General features: G+C 34.9%; 1 protein-coding gene across 2 annotated transcripts in view; it reads left to right on the top strand.

Annotated features, from left to right (window-relative positions):
• Nucleotides 1-21,978, top strand: part of LOC131160497 (uncharacterized) — a 90,912-nt gene that overhangs the window by 26,393 nt on the left and 42,541 nt on the right. For both annotated transcript variants that reach the window (XM_058116260.1, XM_058116261.1), the window contains 4 exons: nt 12,117-12,764; nt 19,912-20,311; nt 20,415-20,542; nt 20,796-20,966. In XM_058116260.1, coding sequence (XP_057972243.1) covers nt 12,117-12,764; nt 19,912-20,311; nt 20,415-20,542; nt 20,796-20,966 — 1,347 coding nt within the window. The remainder of the gene's footprint in view (nt 1-12,116; nt 12,765-19,911; nt 20,312-20,414; nt 20,543-20,795; nt 20,967-21,978) is intronic.

Below are 21,978 nucleotides of genomic sequence, written 5' to 3'. Positions count from 1 at the left end.
GCGCAAGTCTCTTTGTACTCATGAGAGAGGGCTCCTGGCATGACGCGATCAGTAAACACCCATTATTGAATGTTGATTGGGGTGGGGGAGAGGGGCTTTTTGACTAAGAATCATGAATGATGTGGGGCATAAGGTTACTTGGAAGGGAGGGATGTGTGGAAGTTTTAGTGGTAATAAGATTTATGTCTATAGGCGGGGTATGAGGATGGTGTGGATATTAGAAAATATTTTGATTCCAAGCAAGGGGATTCAAACAGGAGAATGAAAAAAATCTTAAGAAGAACTAATGAAGGGATCTTTGAGTGCTCAGAAGGGTGATACAGATGGGAGGGTTAGCAAAGGGAAGCAGAATAAAAATGGGGTGATGTATCAAAGAGGGATAATAATGACACTAGTTAGTTTGATCATGATTGTGGTTTGCTCCTGGGCGAACCTCAAGAACAATATGGCTATGGTTTTGGATTTTTTATGACTTATTTGGGATTTATTAAATGTGCCTACATTGCCGATGGAAGGTCTGGAGGGTATCTATCTTCGAGGATGATGCAATGGGCGAAAAAAAGCAGGAAAGACAGGATTTTGCGTACTCTAGGTGGAGGACACAAATTGGAAGGGCTTAGAAGCACAGCAACTCATGGGTAAAATGGGCCTGTGGCTGTCTAATCCTGGAGGTATTGAAGTTTGATTGAATGGGGATAAAAGGAGGATGGAAAAGGGCCAAAGGGAATTAACTATTTGTATTGTTCGGTAAATTTTTATGGGAAGGAATTAAAGAGGGGTTTTCTTAATTTTCTTATTTCTTTTGTTTTTTGTTTTTTTTTTTTCTGTTTTTTTGTTTTGTTCTTTCTTAAAATATTGTAATTCTTTTTTTTCTTAATACCATTTCTTTTTTTAAAAATAAAAAATAAAAAAGTGCTATTTTGATTGGTTTGGATTTTCTCATCAACAATGTATTGAATTTGCTAAATCAAGACTCTTTGGATTGTGAAAGAGTATTGGCAAAAGATTGAAAGGAACATATAGTATTTTGGAGAACCACCTGTTGTTATTTGGTCTGAATTGTTGGGTTGCCCAACCTAATAAAAAATAAATTTAAAAAAGGGTGAAGGAACTTTGTTACATGGGAAGTTGAGCCTTGCATGAGGAATGCATACAACTCAAGACTTAAATCTTTTGATTGACATGGAGTTGGCTAGGCCTTGCTTCTTTTCAAGACCAATTAAGTAGTCTTGTGCTTGTTTATGCATTAATGGGGGCTCAGCTTTCAGAGACATGCATGGTTGATCTTTGCAGCATGCTGGATTTTTCCTTGACGATTCCTCATAGAATAATGTAGATGGCTATTTTTTCCGAGAGTGCAAGAGCATATTTTCAGATCCATCTCTTGTCTTTGGGGGCAATTGCATAGATATTGTTATTTATTGGGTGGTTGTCATTTAATGCATGTTGGGTGTATTTAAAGAGTGGTGTCTTATACACATTTTTGGCCATGTGTAAGGAGGTGTGTTTTGTGTAGTGTAATTTCAAGCCAAAGAGAGGGAGTTTTTAAGAGGTCCACCTTGGGTTTTTCCTCTGCATTCCTTTTTTTGTGGGTTAGGAAAGAGTTGGTGGGTTTTCACAAATTGCAGGAAGAAAAATGTTTAACTCTCTAGTTGTATTTTTATCTAAACCTTAATAGTAATTAAAGTGTTTCCAGATTTCCTGTGGACATAGCCTAGTGCCAAACCACATAAATTTCTTGTGCTGTGGTTGTTTAATTCTCTTCTATTTCTTGCAATTTTGTCTTGTGCATTTGGCAATGGTGATCCTTGTGACCAACAAAATGAAACACCTTTTAAATATGTCCCTCCTTATTGGTGGCAATTATAGACAAATTTTATGGCATTCAATAATCATCTTCTGGTCTGACTGAATAGCTTGCTAAATTAATGATCTTATGTTTAGATGTGATATTGATAGAGTATAAATTAACGATCTCTTGTTTAGAGAAGAAACTATGAGTCAAATTCCTTAGCAAAACCCAAAGATCCTTCTCTTTTATTTGGGTTTTATAACCTGGCTTTGGAAGCTGAAAGATTCCTCAAATTATACAATCACATAAACATCTACTAATTTTTGGGAGTGTCATCAAGATAGAGTAAGTTCTAAGTAGTCGAAAGGAATCTATAATCTTGTCCAAAATGTTTGTAAGAGTATCCTATGAGTTGAATGTAACTACCACACAATTTTGAGTTCTTATGTGAATTATTGTACTATTGAATATGAAAATTGTGTTAGTCATTGCATATTGTTGGTGCACAATTTCAAGGACCCTTTAATGGACATGAGCCATGTGTCTTCCTATCTGGGAATCAACGATATTCCTTCTGAATACAATCTTAAATTTCCATGAAATCATCATAATTTTTGTTGAAATTTTTGTGTTTCATCACCTCAAAATCAAAATGATAATCAATTTTCCTCTTAAAAAAACTCCATTGAAGGTTCCCGTCCATCATCCCAAATTTCTAGAAAATTTGACTACAGAAAAATTTTTCCTTAAAATTAAAATTTGAGATTCAAAACTGAAATTGAAACTAAGTGTCTTTGGCATAAGTTGATAAAGAGTATGGGATCAAATGGAATGGGTGGGAGATGAAGAGCAGTGGCATCATATCTCACGCAAGTCCTTGGACCTCTCAGCCTCATTTGACCGATTTATTCTTTCTCTCATTGAGTTCAAAGTGGGACTTGGCAATAAAGTCCGTTTCCGAGAAGATGTGTAGGTGGGGGAGATTTCACTAGAACTGAAGGTTCCTTGTCTTTCAAGGCTCTCTTCTTTTCATAATGCTTCTATATGTTCCTTTATTTCATCTAAGGGGGTCAATCTTCTTGGGTTTCCACTTCTTTAGGGCCCGTTTGGTATCATGTTGTTTTATGTTTTTGGTTCTGCTTTTGAACAGTGAAGAAATTTTAAAAACACATTTGTTTATGTTGTCAATTTTTTGTTTCTATTGTCAATTTTCTGCTGTTTGCGAAAAAATTGAACCAGATTTTATAGTTTCCACTTGTTTTAGCTACCTGTTGCCAGAAATTTTAATATCCAAAAATAGCTCCTTTGGATTAAATCATTCATTTTATACACTTGTAAATTAAAATTAAAATTAAATGGTCATGTGAATTTAAGTATAATTGAAATAAAAATATACATACATTTCAAAAAAATAATAATAAAGCCAATTACAAAATATTTTTATTACTTTCCTTTTGTCATGTCCAATAAAATTTTTATTGATTGTAAATTTTTAAAGTGTAAAAATTAAGTGAAAATAATGATAATAATTTTATTTTTATTTTTGTATTTTTTAAATGTGTATTATTTTGTAATTTTATTATTTTAAATCATATTTTAATAATATTATTTGATTTAAAGGCGAAAATGAGCCTTTTTAATTAATTTTTAAATTTATTTATTTTTTTAAATATTAACCAACTGGGTTACTAGTTTCTAGTTTTTAATTTTTGTTTCTGGTTTTTGGTTTTCGTTTTTTGTTTCCATTTCTATAATTTTTGACAGTGATACCAAATGATCCCTTAGGAATCTTAATGAAAGAGAGTTTGATGAGCTCACTACCCTTATTTCCTTGTTAGACCAGTACATTCCCTCTTTTAATGAGGATGAGAGAGTGTGTGAGGGGGATTCTTCAGGTATATTTACTTCTAAATCTTCTCTCCTATCTACTGAAAACTCATACCCCTAATCCTTTTCCTTGGTCCGCTGTCTTTGGAGGGTTAAGGTGCCAGGGAAGATTCAGGCTTTTGTTTGGACCATGATTCTTGAAGGGATTAATACGCATGATCTGCTTCAGAGGAGAAGACCCTGTATGGTTCTTAGTCCCGATATGTGCTTCATGTGTTGTGAAAACAATTAGTCCAATGTCACCATCTCTTTGTGCATAGTACGGTGGCAGCGCAGCTTTGGAGCAAACTTTACTCTCTGGATGGGGAAGAGTGGGTGGCTTTGCGAAAGGTGAAAGACTTGCTTCAGGTTACCTTTAGAGGCTTTGGAAAGAACAGGTATTGTAGATCTCTATGGCATGCAGCCTTTTTTTCTATCCTTTGCACCTTGTGGATAGAAAGAAATGCAAGGATCTTCATAAGTCAATTGACTTTCTCACGACTTTTGTGGAATAGAGCGATTTTCCTTGCCACTTTGTGAGTGCATTCCTTGGGTTTCTTTAGGGGGCTTACACTGTTTGACCTGGTTGGAGACTACGAAGGCAGTGCTTTTGTAATGTTTTTTGTTTTGAGTTGTTCATATATTGGTACTTTTTTATAGTTTTTCTATAGCTTTTCTAGCTGGTTGGAGAGGAATCCTTGTCCTCCATATTATCTTCCATTTTCCAATTTTAATAAATTATCTTCTTTTTCTATCCAAAAAAAAAAATTGTAATTGAAATACATGTTGTAATAATCTTCTTTTTAATTGAAATAAAGATTATTACAAGAAGGAGCAAATAATAGGTTTCAGAATTTTGAAATTTTTTGCAAAATTGAACTTAGATATCAAGTACAACATTTTATTCAATATTTTGTGTTTAACTTAGTTGTATTTGCATAATAATTTATTTTTAACTGATTTATGGACTTCATCATATGTTTATTATAATTAGGGTCTTAATTTTCAATTTTGACTAAAAGTTCGAAACCCCAAAAGTATGGAAATTTCGATTTTGATGTCAATTTTGACTTTGACTTGGAAAAAAAAAATGATGGAAATTAGCAGTAAAGCATCGAATTCTTTCATGAAACTTTAGAAATGGTTAATAAACATAATAATGTAAGTTTTAGGCTAAGATATTACATATTAAATATATCTTTGTTGTGTATAAGGTGCAATAGTTGTAATATAGTATGTATTAAACATATTGAAAGATAATGTGTATTAAACATATTTGGTTAGTGTAAATGAAATTCATAAATCAATTAAATTACTTATTATATAAATAAAGATGATTTAGCCATGAAGTTTAAATAAAATGTTGTTGCATGTTTAGTTTCTCATATAATTTCAAAATCCCTTCCCTTGTAATATTTTTTTGTTTCAACAAGAAAATATGATAAATTAGGAGATAAATTTCACTTCATATCTAAATCTCACATTTGAATTCTAAGGAGTTTTCATTATATAGCTAAAATTTTGACATGTTTCGCCAAACTTTTGAGATTTCAATAAATTTCAGATGATTCTTTGAAATTTCAACGAAATTTATGTAAGATGGAAATCGATTGGCATTTCGACTTCAAGAGTGATGGAAAGTGGAAATTTCAATAATTTCATGGAAATTTAAAACCATGATTATAATATAGTTATTGAACCTTATACACCTTATACCTGTCATTATATTTATTTATTATATTTAAATTATAAGTCATACATTGAAATGTTTATTACTAATTTCTGAAGTACCATAAAAAACTTAATGGTTTACTATTAATTTCCATCATTTTTTTGAAATTGAAATGGAAATCAACATGGGAATTTTCATACTTTTGAAGTTTCGAAATTTAGTCGAAATTGGAATTTAAAACCTTGCTTCCATGAGAAGACTCTAGACTTGTATTTAATGCTCCTCGATGTAGCTAACATTACCTCTAGGGGAGAAACAGACCTTGACTTGTCATCAGATATGCCATGAGTTCTGTGATGCATTACCAACTTATAAGGACTGAAATGCTTGTTAATGACCCAATGACCAAACCGCAATAACTCATTTTTGACCCACTAAATAAATCGCACTTGCCTGCGCTAGATTTTCTTTGAGATTCCTCGGTTATTATTATTATTATTATTATTTTGGATAATAGAAGAAGAATTGAAGGGGAGCCTAGGTACAACGGAAAAGTTGTCGTTGTGTGACTTGGAGGTCACGGGTTCAAGGCGTTGAAACAGCCTCTTGCAAAAATGCAAGGTAAGGCTGCATACTATAGACCCATCACAGTTCGCCCCTTCCCCGGGCCCTACATATGTGGGAGCTTTGTGCACTAGCCTGCCCTTTTTTTAATAATAGAAAAAGAATTCATTAATAGAATAAGAATATACATCGAAGAGAATAAGACTTTCAAGAGGGGTGCCTTTGGGAACACGGACATAGGTGGTGCATGGCTGTCGTCAACTCGTGTCGTAAGGTGTTGGGTTAAGTCCTACAACGAGTGTAACCCTCGTGTTTAGTTGCCATCGGGAACCATGAACAGACTGTCTGTGATAATCCGGAGGAAGGGGAGGATGACATCAAGTCATCATGCTCCTTATGCCCTGGGCGCACACGTGCTAAAATGGCCAGGACAAAGGGTCGCGATCCCACGAGGGTGAGCTAACTCCAAAAACCCGTCGTCAGTTCAAATTGCTGGCTGCAACTCGCCTACATGAAATCGATAGAGTTTCTATTATTCGTATTAACAGCTACTTTAGGAGGAATGCTTTTATGCGGTGCTAATGATTTAATAACTATCTTTGTAGTGCCAGAATGTTTCAGTTTATGCTCCTACCTATTATTTGGATATACCAAGAAAGATGTACAGTCTGATGAGGCTACTATGAAATATTGACTCATGGGTGGGGCAAGCTCTTCTATTCTGGTTCATGCTTTCTCTTGGCTATATGGTTCATCCGGGGATGAGATCGAGCTTCTAGAAATAGTGAATGGTCTTATCAATACACAAATGGATAACTCCCCAGGAATTTCAATTGCACTTATATTCATCACTGTAGGAATTGGGTTCAAGCTTTCCTTTCTCATCAATGGACTCCTGACGTATAATATAAGAGGGAGTGCCTCCTTAACAAAGTCTAGAAAAAAAAAAAAAAAAAAAGGCATAAAGGAAAACCTACAGACTAAAGAACAAAAGAGAAAAAACCATCACCAATTTGCACTCCAACACATGACACCAATCGCGCTGAATATTAGAAAAGTTCAACCCCTCGAAATTGTCTTGTCCTACACACCAAAGAGAAGCCAAACAATGTATCTTTTCCCTAACCAGCACCTGAGCTGACTTCTTCCCTGGAAAAATGTGCATGTTACACTCCATCCACAATTCCCATGAAACTGCAAAAAAAGCACATTTCCAAAGTGCTGCCCTTTTCTTTCTCCCACCAAATCCAGCAAAAGTCACTGCTAAAAAAATCCTCCACTGTCTTAGAACTCACCCAACATTCGCCTAAAATACCAAATAGCTTATTCCATACACTCCTAGCATGGTCACAATGAATGAACAGATGCAGTGATGATTCTGAACCACTAAAGCAGAGAACACATATGTCTGGAGACATAGCCTTCAAAGGTCTCCTAACCTGCAGCAAGTTATTGGTATTAATTCTATCAAGTGCAACCAACCAGGTAGAAGCCTTAATTTTAAAGGGGCCTTTGGCCTTCCAAAATGGAACTATAGAGTGGAAAAGAAAAATTCGACCTATTCAAAAAATCATGAAACGATTTACATATGAGTAAACCCCGAAAGGATCCAGAGACCAAGACTGATTGAGATTCCACAGTTTTTGAGCTTGCTATTGAGAAGATCCTTCATATGTTTTCTCGTCCATGTATTGAACATATGTAGTAATGATCAATCTTTTTCCCCTTTACATATTCCTTAACAAAATCTATGGAAATATTCCTAACATTTCCTACATACTTCTTAGGTTTACTTTATAAGGATGTTGGACACTTCTATGCTTGAAAGTGATTTCACTGAAGCAGCTACTAGCTAGTGCTTCTCTAGTTGGAGCTTTTACCTTCTTGTAATCAGTATGGTCACATGTGAACCATGATATGGATGACTTGGAGCTGTCAAGCAATGACTCTTTAGTTGGAGGACCTATTTGTTATTCTACTCTTCTTTGGTTATTGAGGATGATATACAGTCCATGCTGGTTTTTCATTTGTTGGTCAGATGAAGTTGTTCAAGACTATCAAGTTGTTGCAACTACCCCTTTTCAAAACTCAAGGTTGAATTTTCTTTAACTAGGGGAATTTGATGGGCGTGCCTATGGTTAATTCTAGGATATCATATTCTAGTCATGGTCTTAAGTTTCAGTAATTGCTCCAAAATTTTGAATTTTTAAATTTTCAATATCTTGCAAAATTTCAGCTGCAATTTCAGATATATCAGCTAAATTTTGGGAGGCAGCAAAAAAATTTTTTCCCAAATTATTCACAATAATCTACATTAATGTTTCCCAAAGTTTCATATGCAATTTCAATAATTTATCACAAGTTTCCCATGTTTCTTTAAATTAAAATTAAGTATCTATTGAAATTGAAACTTCCTTTGAAATCTTACATAGAGTTATAGACGGAGACCCTTGAATTGAAATTTATATCAAAGTCTAAATTTAGTCCTTGATTCTTCTTTAAGAGTTAGAAACTAGAGATTTGTTTTTGCTTAGGACATCTGCATATGCTTTAGGAATTTTTGTTAGTTTAGGGTTGTTTTTGGATATTTTATTTATCTTGGGTTTATTTTGATATTTAATTAGTTTGAGGTCATTTTATAATTTTTTTATTATTTTCTTTTTTTGCCCTTATTTGGCAGCACTTGAGAAGAAGTGCTTATGACATTTATCACTTAAATAAGTGTTTGTGCATAATGAGTGTTGTTTGGCACCTTCAAAAAAGTGCTTATTGTACAAAGTGCTTAAAAAAACTTATTGTTTTGAGTTGAACTCTACAAGCACTTGTGATATAATCCATTTATTAATCCAATTAATGAGATATTATTAGAAGAAATTTATATATTTTAATAAACTGTACAATTAAATTTTTTATAGATAAAGCTGTGGGGAAGGCTACAGTCCCTTTTAAGATTCAAGCTTTCATTTGGACTTCAATTCTCAGCAGGGTTAATACAAATGACTTGCTTTAGACTAGGAGGCCTCACAAAATTCTTAGGCCAGATGTTTGCATGATGTGTTGAGAGGAGAATGAGACTAATTGTCACTTATTTTTGCAATGTGGGGTGGTGAGATTTTTGTCAAACAACCTGTTTTCCTGCTTTGGTGAGGTTTGCACGACACTGCAGACTGTAGTTCATAGCGGTGCACGGGGTTTTGGAAGGAATAGAAAAAAGCAAAATTTTTGGAATTCTGTAGTCTTTGCAATTTTGTGGACACTTTGGCTTGAAAGGAACGGCATATATTTAGAGATTAGAAGGTTCCCCTGACTTCGATTTGGGAGGAAGTTGCGTTTTTGGCTTCCTTTTGGGCACTCTTGTTGAGTTTTTTCGGGGTCTTTTGCTGTCCGATATCCATTGGGACTGCAAGGCAGTGTTGATGTAATCTTTTTTATTTTCTCTTTTCTGATTTTCGGTTTGTTTTCGAGGATGCATATCTTCCTCTATAATTGGCTTTTCTAGCTTCAATGAATATTTTGTTATCTATTTTTTTTCTATAGATTAATATATTTATTAAATTTTATTATAAATTCATATACTTTTATCAAATTAAATTGCATTTAATTGTAATCTCTTAATTTTTTATTTATTTATTTGTGTCTATATGGGACTTTCGCAATTCATTAAGGGTGTTTGTTTTGGTGGTTAAGGTTGACAAAACTGAACTAGAGGACTGGATTGAACTCGGCTGGATATAAATATTATCTTGACCCATGTTTGAACTGCAATACCCATTGACTAGGCTAAGGTTTTGAAAAGACCAAAACACCCTTATGGTTAAAAAAAAGCCCTCCTTTGCCTTGATCTTCCTTTTTCCCAAACATCCCAATAAAATCACAGCCTCAATTGCAAAACCAACCTCCATCATTGCCTTTTGCCACTACCCCACCTCCCACACCATCACCCCCAGCGAAAACTTCCCATTACCATTGATGCCACTTCCATTATTAGCCTTTGTCACAGATCTGTAAAATCCCTACTCCCAAGCTTTCAAGATTGCGACTGCATTTGCTGCAAACTCAGTCTGGTGTTTCCTGGTTGGAACTCTTGCTTCTTTGTCAATGACCGATGTGAATTTGCGATCTTTGAGGTATTGGAAAACTGAGATTGGGGCTTGTGCCACGTCTGAAGAGTCTAGCGTTGCAATGAATTTATCCTCCATTGCTTCGACACAAATCAATCTTTGAATGTAATCTAAAGCTTGATGGTGAACAAGCGACCATGTTCGTTGCCTGAGTTACAATTTTTCTCACATAGACACCAGACAAAGTAGAAGTGACAGAGGAGGGAGGGAGAGAGAGGAAAGGTAAGGCTGCTGGAGAAGATGACCTGATATGGAGAGAGCTTTGGTTGTCAGGTTGTGGGGGTGGGAGAGGAACTTGTGTGAGTCAATATGCTATTTTTGTATTGCTTAGCCAGAGATGGCCCATGGGGAGGGGGGACCGCCCAACCCTATCTCGCATGACTGGGCCAAGCCACCCCCCATTCTTGGCCAGTCCTATTTTAATTTTGTTTTGTACAAAACATGGGCTAAGGTTCCTTACCCTAGCCTAGCCACTGAATTAAACACACCCTAATGTATAAAATATATGCCAATTTATCTAAAAATTCACACCTTATTATAAATGAGACCAGATAAATACAACTTATTTTACAAGTGTTTGAAATCACTTTATTCAGTTGTGCAAGTGTATGAGACGCCCACAATTCATCGAAGGACAAACTATGTAGTCTCTGTTTTTTTTATCTTAGAAAAAAAAATTTCACTGCTTTTAAGTACAAATGTGAGTAGCTATGCTATCCAAAAAAAAAAAAAGTGAGTAGCTAAATACTACTTATTATACAAAGTATAGAAAATCACTTTTTTATTTTCTGGCACAACTAACTGGTACTTATGACTTTCAACTTATTTAATTTAGCACTTGTTATGAGCCCTTATCAAATTCAACACCTTTTCAAGTTTAGCACTTAATGATAAGTGGCTCCAAATGATCCCTAGGTTTTCTTAGCTACATATAGGCTTCACATTTGACACACTCTTTGACCCCTTGAGTTCTCCATGATCCTTTTTCTCCTCGTTTCCCTACTTCTTCCTCATCTCGTCTTCTCCTTCTTCTTATCTCTCTTTCATTTTCTCCTGTCTATTTTATCCTCTCACCCATATTTTCTTATGCCACTATCTTCTACTTCTCTCTCTTCACTTCTTCCTTCAAAAGCCAACATAAGAAGGGTTTGAATGGCTTCTTGAACAAATTGACCTTAATATCTTTAATTCTCTTTTCTATTCATTTTTTTTTTCTTTGAGGATGCCTTGTCCTCCATTAGTTTGTACTCTCCTCTTTTCCTTAATTAAGTTTATTTTACTATTTAAATAATATGTGCAGTCTCTCTCTCTCTCTCTCTCTCTCTCTCTCACACACACACACACCACATTTGATATTAGTTAACCTTAAAAGTAAGGGGTTGTTGGGTGTGACCTTGGTACTCAGCTCACCAAAATTTCATATGCTTGTCCTATCAGTGGAAGTTCGTAATGCATGCCAAGGCATAATACAGCAAGCATCTGAGGCCTTTTTATTTTCATTTTAGTTTTCAAGTTTGGTGCTTTTTGTTTTGCCTCATCTCAGAGAGTTGCACCATGACTATGCCTTTGAAATTGCTGGTACTTTCACTCGTTTGTATGCGATAAGCACAAATAAAAGTGCGAATAAACTGAACTTGTCATATTTCAGTGAACAGTTCTGCACTTACTTTTTATGCATTTCCATATTTCTTTGAAGTATTATTATTATTATAATAGTAGTAGTAGTAATAATAATCATAATAGTAATTATTATTATTATTATTAATTGTTATTTTTTTTATATTGAGCAAATTTTATCTTATGTGAAATGAATACTGTATATGATACAGAAAATGTAGGAACTGATCCTCGATCTGGTACATTCATAGTTCCTTATTGTATATCATATTAATGTTTATTGCTACAGATGGCTTATTTCTGCACCAGAACAAGTACAACTCCATACCACTCAAAACATATTCAAAATTTTTTTGTTAATGAGTTTTTATTTGTTGACTGATTAATTTTGGCACTCAAAACATATTCAAAATTTTTTTGTTGATGAGTTTTTATTTGTTGACTGATTAATTTTGGCTGTATTTTGCGACATCTTGCTATACAGATGGTGCTGGATCAGCGTTTTCTTATGGGTGTTCATGTTTTATGGGAATCTCAACTTGAGTATCACATATGCCGAAATGACTGGGAGGAAGTCTCCAAACTCCTGGATGTGATTCCTATGTCTTTATTATCTGATGGATGCCTTCAGATCAGCTTGGATAGTTTACAATCTTCTTCAAACAGTGGATGCAATAGGGGATCACCTGACTACAGCAGCTGTATGTTCCCTCTTGAAGAATTGGATGCTGTATCCATGGATGTTCGAGGCATCAAAATTTTCAGACTTTCATCTACTAATATGTGTTCCATGTGGTTAAGACTGCTTATGGAACAGGAGCTTGCTAAGAAATTTATTTTTATGAAGGAATTCTGGGATGGCACTGCAGAGATACTAACTGTTCTGGCACATTCTGGCTTCATTACAAGCGGATACAAAATTTCTTATGAGGATGAATATATTGAGACTTCATCAGATCTGAGTTCATCCAGTATCAGAGGAGCAACTCACCCTGATACTGCGCATGCTCTACATAGACTTGTTTTGCATCACTGTGTACTATATAACCTGCCAATTCTTATGGACCTTTATCTCGACCATCACAATTTGGTTGAGGATAATAATTCGCTTAGTTCACTACAGGAAGCTGCTGTAAGTTTCCACATAATGCAGTTTGTTCTACTTCTCCATCATGTTACGTTCCCCTTGTTTATGCATTTAAGTTCATTCGTTCTATAAGTTGTGGGTTTACTTGTACTGTTTTTCTTAGTTCTTTTAGTAGTTTATAGTTTTTTATATCTTTTGTTATCTAGGGAGGACTCCTTGACCTCTATTATTTACTTTGTTTATTGCTTAATAATATTGTATTTTATAAAAAAAAAAAGGGCAAAAGACACTGACCTCCCCTGAGGTTTAGCAAAAAGACCCAAGGTTTCAAAAATCCCACAAACCTCCCTTGAGATTTGATTTTTGGGTCACTTGCACCCCTTAAAAGATTTATATTTTTCAAAATATAAGAGGAGGTTTGTTTCTTTTTAGAAAAAGTCAGGGAAATTTAATAGAATTTTTGAAACCTCATCCCAGGGATTTTTGATACCTCAGGGGAGGTGAGTGTCTTTTAGCCAAACCTCAAGGGAGGTCAATGTCTTTTGCCCCCAAAAAAAATATTTGAATCCCTTCACCCATGTGAGTTGAATCTATTAGAAGGCAATCGAAACCAAGATCCTAAATTTCGATTTCAACTAAAATTTTGAGGCTCCAAAAGTATGGAAATTTTGATTTCAATGTCAATTTCGATTTCGATTTTGAAAAAATGATGAAAATCAGTAATAAAGCATGGAATTCTTTCGTGAAACTATAGAAGTGGTTAATAGGCATAGTAATGTAAGTTCAGGACTGACATATTACAAATTAAATACATCTATATTGTGTATGAGCTGCAATGGTTGTAATACAATGTGTATTAATATAATCCTAGCAATTGGAATTCTATAGGGTTAAATAAAAATTCGATTGACCATTTGATCGAATTGCCATGCTTAGTGTTTGACTCGATGGTTTTTAAGGATTAGGATTTACAAAAATGGACCAGTCCACGGTATGAACTAATAACTATAGAAATAAAACTGATAATCATCCCATCACTTTGTATTATCTAAATCCAAAATCCAAAAATCCAGTCAAGATATGATATATTGTTCATATCATTGTAGCAACTTCAATCTTTTTTGCATAAATAAAAGAAACATATTTGGTTAATATAATGAAATTCATAAATCAATTAAATATAATTTATCATCCAAATAAAGATAATTTAAACATGAATGGTTAAATAAAATGTTGTAAGTTCAGTTTTTCATATAATTTCAAACCCACTTGTAATAATATTTTGTTTCTATAAAAAAAAAAAGAAGATAAATTAAGAGAGAAATTTCATTTTGTGCCTAAATCTCACACTTGAATTTCGAGGAAATTTTATTCTATATTTAAAATTTCAACAATTTTCACTGAAATTTCGAGATTTTGATCAATTTCGAATGATTTGTTGAAATTCCGAAAGAAATTATGTAACGAGGAAACCGACTACCATTTCGATTGCAAGGGTGATGGAAAATGGAAATTTTGACAATTTTGTGAAAATTTAAGACCATGATTGAACTAACGTACCAAGCTTGGAAGTGACTGCACTTATTGAAAGATGCCAAAGACTGGTAATTTTCAGTTGGTGAATGCACTTATTAATTAAGTCGAATGCACCCTGTTGGCAATGTCTCAAGTAATAGAACAAACAACCAAGAGCACACATGGGGCAAGAATTATAAACATAATAGGCATCCATAATATAGTGACACGCATGTTTAACCAAGAGCACACATGGGGCAAGAACTATAAACATAATAGGTACCCATAATATAGCAACATGCGTAATAAACATGCCCGCACGACACATATATGAAAGAGTCTTCTTGCACCATTCATCTAAAGTAACAATACATCCATATGTTTTGGAATTCATATTACGATCCAGATCCTTGAAAAAATTACATATTTTGATCCTGCCATATTGTTGCCTATGCCGCTGCCCTTTGACATCCCGTTTTTGCTAACCTGTGAAATTCTACCCACTCAATTTGTCAGTGCCCTCATTGACTTGGGAAATAAGAAGTCGTCAATCTTTTGTGTGGAGAGTTGTAGAAGTCTTCGACCTCATTCCAACTGGTTTCTTCCTCTCCCAATTATTTCCTTTTGAATGGAAACTCTTGTTATAGATGACTTGCTGCTTCACATGGTGAGGATCTCATCAACTTCTTTCTTTGTGGCCTGGGTCCTTGACTCCTTGGAATGGGTGGTCTCAGATCTGTCTATTGGCTAGGATATTCTTCATCTGCATGATATGACTTCAAGTTGCTAATGTGGAAGATTGGGTGGATACTCATCCACTCTAGTGGCTCAAATTGATATAGCACTCATCTAATTCTTGCCATTATTGGGATTGGTCATTCATACTTGCATAGGGAGTCCCTTGTCCTTGTTGTAAAGGATAACATAACACATTAAAAAAACACAAGATCTCCAACTTCAAACTGCTATTTGGCTAATATTGGATCCAACCCTCGTATTTGGAGCCTTTTTGAACTATTTCGTTCAGGAGGTTCGTAAGAAGAAGGAGAGGAAAGCTTTGTTATGGTGATTATTTGGTGTGTTTGGCTGGAGAGAAACATCAAAATTCGTAAGGGCATGGCTACTTTATTTTGGAGCAGAGTGGTGTTTTTTTTGTCATAGTGATGTTTGGTAAATGGCTTCTTTCGACATGTCCCTCTCAAAGACTTGTAGAGGGCTTGGCTAGCTTTGCTTCACTTATTAGTTGTTCTGCAATTGTTTTTTTCTAACCATTTTCCTTTTGTAAAGGAAGTTTATCTTGTTCTCCTCTTACTTTCTCTCTTGTTCTAAAACGGTTTCTTTGTTTAGAAGAAAAAAATAAAGTCTTTCCAATATATGTGCCATTAACAGTGTGTGGTAGTTTTTGTTTGCTGGCATGTGATAATCTCAAAAGGGGTTTAGTTAGCTACGTAAGATTTCTGCTATTAAAACAAAATTGAGCCACATCAAGTAAAGAAACCCAATTCTTTTGATTTGCATTCGCAAAGTGTCACATATATTCTTCCAAGTTCGAACAACCCATTAAAGCATTTGTCTATCAAGCAGTCTGTGAGTGGTATAGCATGAATCAAAGGCTTGCAAGAATAATACTCAAATGTATCTACAAACCAATCTATCTCTATCTGTGTAAGCATGAAAAGAATTAAGCACATTAAACAAAATTACAAGATCATTTGTCTCTATGTTATTTATGTTTCTCACAAAGTGAAATCTGAGGAAACACGTGCTCCTGGAAAAAGGCAAACCAGAATCTAAGTATCATAGTTCATGAAGAGTAAATAAATGTAAAAGGCAGGGCTACCCTTGAGCCAAAGAAGCCTCTCCAACCTATTGATCTTCCAAAAAACTAATTATCTCCCTATTACGAACCTTAGACCAAACATGAGGGAGAAAAGGACAATAAATCTGCTAAACAAATTTCCAAGGATTTGTTTAAGTAATATTAGCCCCAATTTGGCACTCCACTCATTATATCGATGCCCTAACGTACTACAATTACCTGATGCCAAAAGAAATTGGGTTTTAAAGGGAAATGGTCAATTGTCATAATCATTTTCCAACCAGGGAAATGTTTTTGGACACCAAATCACCTTAACCCAAGTCCCTTTCCTAGATCTACTCATTGTCTCTGATGCCCGACCATAAAAATTCCATCACTAACTTCATTAACTTACACACCAACTTCTCACAGATCATCTTAAAAGGAAAACTAGTTCAACAGAGTTAAAAAGAGAGACATGAATAAGAGTAATGTGATCCCACAAAGTAAATAAAAATCTCTTTTCCATCCATCCAACCTCATAGAAACTCTCTCATGACTTCCAAAGGAAGATGTAGTAGGATCACTGCCCAAGAGAGCACCTAACTAATTAGTCAACTCAAAAACACCACAACCTTCTATGCCAGCAAAAGATGAGAGAGTACTCATTTAATGCCAATTCCCACAATAGTAGTTTTGGAAATTTTGATTCCCTACCCTTGAATTTTCTCAAAATTTTGTAAAAAAAAGTTTTACTGGAGAATTCATCTAATAAAAAAGGATAAGATATACAAAAGGTAAAAGTTGAAATAAGAATGCTAAGATGGATGAGCGGTTAAAGATAAATTAATGAATGAACATATTTGCTGTTAGGCCTGCCTCGTGTAGGAGATATGATATGTTGGCTTGGGGGGCGAGGGGGGTGCAGCTTTGATGGTTTGGGCATGTGCAACTAGGCCAAGCAGTGCATCATTGAGGAGTGAACTAGTTACTGTTAGTAGCAATAGGAGGGGTAGTGGTAGACCTAAAATAAGTTGGAATGATATAGTGATAAGGATTTAATAGCCCTTATATCGTTGAAGGAAATTGCCTATGATTGCGGAGATTGGCAGGAAAGGATTTGTGGGCCAAACTCACCTATTGAGACTTAAGACTTGGTTTTTTTTTTTTGTTGTATACGATAAAAAAAATGTCATTTGCAAACTGTAGAAGTAAGATAAACAAATTCTCGTTATGCTCCTTAATACCTTCTAGAAGACTTCTATCAACTCCTCTTAATCATTCTACTCAACACATCACCCACAATTGTGGATGAATGGATCCCCTTGTCCAACACTCCTTGAGGCTTTAAACTGCAACTTGGCCTCTCCATTCACTAAAATTGAAAAAACCACGAAAGAGAGACAATCTAATCTGTTCCTTCCACTTCATACTAAAAACCCTTCTTCTCCAGTACTTTGTATAAAAAAAAACTACAGCTAACACTGTCATAAGCTTTTTCAAATCTCAATTTCAAAATGTTACTTCTCTTTCTTCTTTGAAAAACATGTTTCAGATCCTTATTCGCCACCAAAGTGACATCTAAAATCTGATGGTAACAAAAGCACTCTAGTGGGAAATGGTATCCGTTAGTACTCCAACCAACCTCTCAATGGAACTTTGGTCAAGATTCTATAAACACCTGTCACTAAGCCAATGGACTGAAAATCCCAAACCCTAGTAGCTCAATTTTTTTTTTTTTTAGAAACTAGTTCAGTTGTGTTCCACTTCATTTTTTTTTTTTTTTTTTAATTTTTTAAAAAAAAATCATTTTTTTTAAATAAAAAGAATAAATTTTATTAAAGAAGAGGAAGTTTAACAAATCCTCTTTAGAATGTAAAGCACAAAAAAAGAGCAATATCAAAGACTGCTCTGCCCTCTACTCATGCTGTAAGCCTGAGAAAGACAATTCCTTAAAACAACCAGCTGCAAAGGCCCACAACAAGGTCAATTACTGAATCCTACCTCAAAGCATAGACTAAGGCATCTTCTTTCCCATGAATATACGTGCATTCAGCTTGAACCAAATCCCACATAACACAGCAAAAAGCCCACACCTACACAATGCTCCAATAGATCCTCCACAAAATCTGGAGACACCCAATTATCTCCAATTAGTCCAAATAAAGTATTCCACACCCTCTATGAAAAGGAACAATATGAAGGAACATATGAGAGACAGATTCCGAACTATCAAAACATAAAGAACAAATGTCTTGAGATAATGCCTTAAAAGGCATCTTACTGCAACAAATTATTAGTGAACTCTACTAAGAACCAAATAAAACCCTTTGTCATAGAGGGGACTTTGGCCTTCCAAATTGTACTAGAGACCTCCAAAAGTGAAACAATCAAGTGAATTCATCCATATTAGAAATAAAGACCAAAGAAATAGGATCATCATGCAAAGAGCACAGCCTATTCAAATGAGGAAAAAACTCTTTAAACACTCTTTAGAACACCCCCCTTCAAAAAATTCCAAATTTCTTAAAAAAGAAACCAGCATAAACCCATCTTGCTCAGGTGATATATATTTATCCATCTCAAATCTCAAATACTGCTCCTTTAATCTCATTTTCCTCAAAAGGCCTCTCTAACCATGGTTTGTTCGTAGCAACAGGAGACCAATCCAACCCTCAACCATTGCTTTATCATCATCCTGTTTTGAAAACAAATTCTTACTAAAATCAGTAATCATCTCTGCAATGCTATAAGGTTGCCTTGTTACAACGCCCCTATCATCCTCCCACTCTTTCATAAATGTCCTTCTCTTACCATTCACCACCCTCAGAAAAGTGTCATATTACAGTCTCATCCTCCCATTTTATTCTAGTCTCTGCCTCCATCTGACCTCCTGCCTCAAAAGTAACTTGCTCAAACTCATTTACTAAATGAATTTGTCTACCAGCTAGTGAAAGTGGACCCATTTCTCTTGTCTATCATACATATCTGTTATAAAATCCTTTTTCTAATATGCATATTACTGAAAACCTTGGCATTTCAAACTCTAATTTTTTATTTACAGAACCCCCCCCCCCCCGGCCCACCCAAGGTGCCATTTTCCCTTGCCAAACTTTGAAATACTCTCAATTTTAAAAGGAGCTGGACCTCACTTTCCCGGGATTGGACTCAAAACTAATGAGCATGACCTAAAATCACTTAAGCACCTCTTCAGTTAAACTTGGAGAAATGCCTGCCAATGGACCACACAGTATATAACCATGTGAACAGTGCATTAGAAAGAGAAATATCTGTAAAATTGCAATCCTTGGTAAAAGAATCAATAGCGAAGGTTGTACATGGAATAAGTTTGTTGTTTGTATCACAGAAAACTCTGGTTGCATGTGTGTGGTTTGGGTGAGATTAGGGAGGGATTGAGGTTGTAATAGTGCATATTATACACTCTATTGCTCAGACTGCAGAGACTGACAACACTAATTTGAATATCCAACCACTACTCGCATGTTCTCAGCCTATTTTTATTCTTACAATATACATGTATAATAGATGTCATAAAATGTTAAGTGCACCTGTGCACGCATTTACGGACAGAGATCAATCCCCTCCCTCCCTTTTTTTACTGGAATGTGCTCGAAGAATCCCAAATTGTATAGTTATATGTGAGCATAGTTAACTTTTCTCCTTATATGATCTGAATATGTGCTTATATTGTCTGATGCAAAGTTAATTATTGGACATGCATCATTGCTCTTATATTTTTTGACGTGGTATCATCCTTTTCTTTCCTTCGACTCTGTTCTAGTCTTGTATAATATGCAAAAAATGATCTGTATTAAGAACTTGCATTTGATATGTAAATTGTACAATGCATTTTTTCAGGGGGATTGTCAATGGGCAAAATGGTTGCTCTTATCTAGGATTAAAGGCCATGAATATGATGCATCATTCTCTAATGCTCGTTCAATTATGTCCCATAATTTAGTTCCTGGTAACAACCTCAGCATTCTGGAGATAGATGAAATAATTCATACAGTTGATGACATTGCAGAAGGTGGGGGGGAAATGGCTGCTTTAGCTACTCTGATGTTTGCCCCTATCCCAATTCAGAATTGCTTGAGCAGTGGCAGTGTAAACAGGCATTCTAGCTCCTCAGCCCAGTGCACGCTAGAAAACCTTAGGCCAACTCTCCAGCGCTTCCCTACACTTTGGCGCATGCTCATAGCAGCATGTTTGGGACATGATACTGCTTGCAACTTCATAGGCCCTATGGCAAAAAATGGTCGGTTTTTACCTTGCACTCTCTTTCTCGTCCTAGCTTTTACAGAAGTTCTTTCTATTGTGTCTAATAATTGTCTTCTAATCTACAATATTTGGCAATTCAGCTTTATCAGGCTACCTGTATTGGCGCGATGACATATTCTTCTCCACCACACGTGATACTTCACTTTCACAGATGCTCCCATGCTGGTTTTCTAAGGCTGTTCGAAGACTAATTCAGCTTTATGTCCAGGTCATTTTATGCTCTTTTCAGATTACTGTAAGCCTGTCAGTCTATTATTTCTAAAATTTGCTTTATGCAAACAATGATTGGGCGGATTCCTGAACTTTGCACTAAGATTCTTCACTAGCAGTCATATAATTTTACTTAATGTGGGGGCCCCCGCAGCTACTTCTGAAGTTTTATTTGCATGTTTGCGAGCATGTACTGTAAGGGGCTTACAGCATTCCTCTTAGTTTATAGTGTCATATTTCTGTTGTTTCAGGGTCCTCTTGGATGGCAATCACTAGGAGCTCTGCCTACGGCAGACGCTTTTATGCACAGAGAAATTGACTTTTTCATTGCTTCTGATGAACATATTGAGATCAGTGCCATTTCATGGGAAGCAACTATACAAAAACATATTGAAGAGGAGCTCTATGCTTCTTCACTTAAGGTGCATATTATTTATGCTTTCAAATTGATTATTTTTTAGTTCACAATATTTTTGGTTGACTTTTTGGCTAAAAAGGGAAAATGATGCTTGATCTTGTAAAACTTTTTGAGTATTGAGGCAGCCTTTACACCCATATTGATGTTTTTACCCCCATTTAGTTTGTGGGATCTGGCCTGCAATGGAATCAAATTTCAAGAATAGAATCATATTCTTGTATTTGGTTTGTGGAATCAAGAGTGGAATCATATTCTAGATGGAATACGACTGCTGTGAATACGATTCCTGCAAATGGTGGAATCATGATCCTAATCCAGAATGCGGATGGGCTGGAATCCATCTTCATTCCATGGAATCAAACTTATTTTATAAAAAAAAATACATATATTGTAAAAACAACAACGAATAGTAATAATACTAATTATTATTATTATAAAAAAAAAAACTAATAATAATTTCAATAAAAACAATACTTATTTATTGTAAAAATAATAATAACAAGAAGAACAATATTAATAATAAAAAAGGCCAAAATAATAACAATTATTTTAAAGATAATAATTATTATAAAAATAATAAAATAGTTATAACAATTAAAAATAATAGTTACTCTAATAATAATCACTATTATAAAAATAATAATAATCAAACAAAATAACAATAAAAAAAAAGCCCGTACCCAAACAAAATAACAATAAATAATAAATAAATAAAAAAGCCAGCCCGATGCACAAAGCTCCTGCATATGTAGGGTCCAGGGAAGGGGCAGACCATGATGGATCACCCCGCGACAACTTTATTATTGCAAGAGGCTATTTCCAAGCCTCTTGCAAGAGGCTTTTCAAAGAGGTTGTTTCCACACTTTGAACCATAGCCTCTAGGTCGCATAGTGACAATTTTACTATTGCGCCTAGGCTCCCCTTCAAAACAACAATGAATAACAATACCGTTTACTATTTTTTATTATAAAAATGATAACTAATAGTAATTAAGACAACAATAATATTTCTTAATA

This window comes from Malania oleifera, chromosome 7 (genome assembly GCF_029873635.1).
Source record: "Malania oleifera isolate guangnan ecotype guangnan chromosome 7, ASM2987363v1, whole genome shotgun sequence".
Lineage (NCBI taxonomy): Eukaryota > Viridiplantae > Streptophyta > Magnoliopsida > Santalales > Ximeniaceae > Malania > Malania oleifera.
The sequence above is the reverse complement of the archived record's forward strand: the minus strand, read 5'-3'. Positions and strand labels throughout refer to the sequence as shown.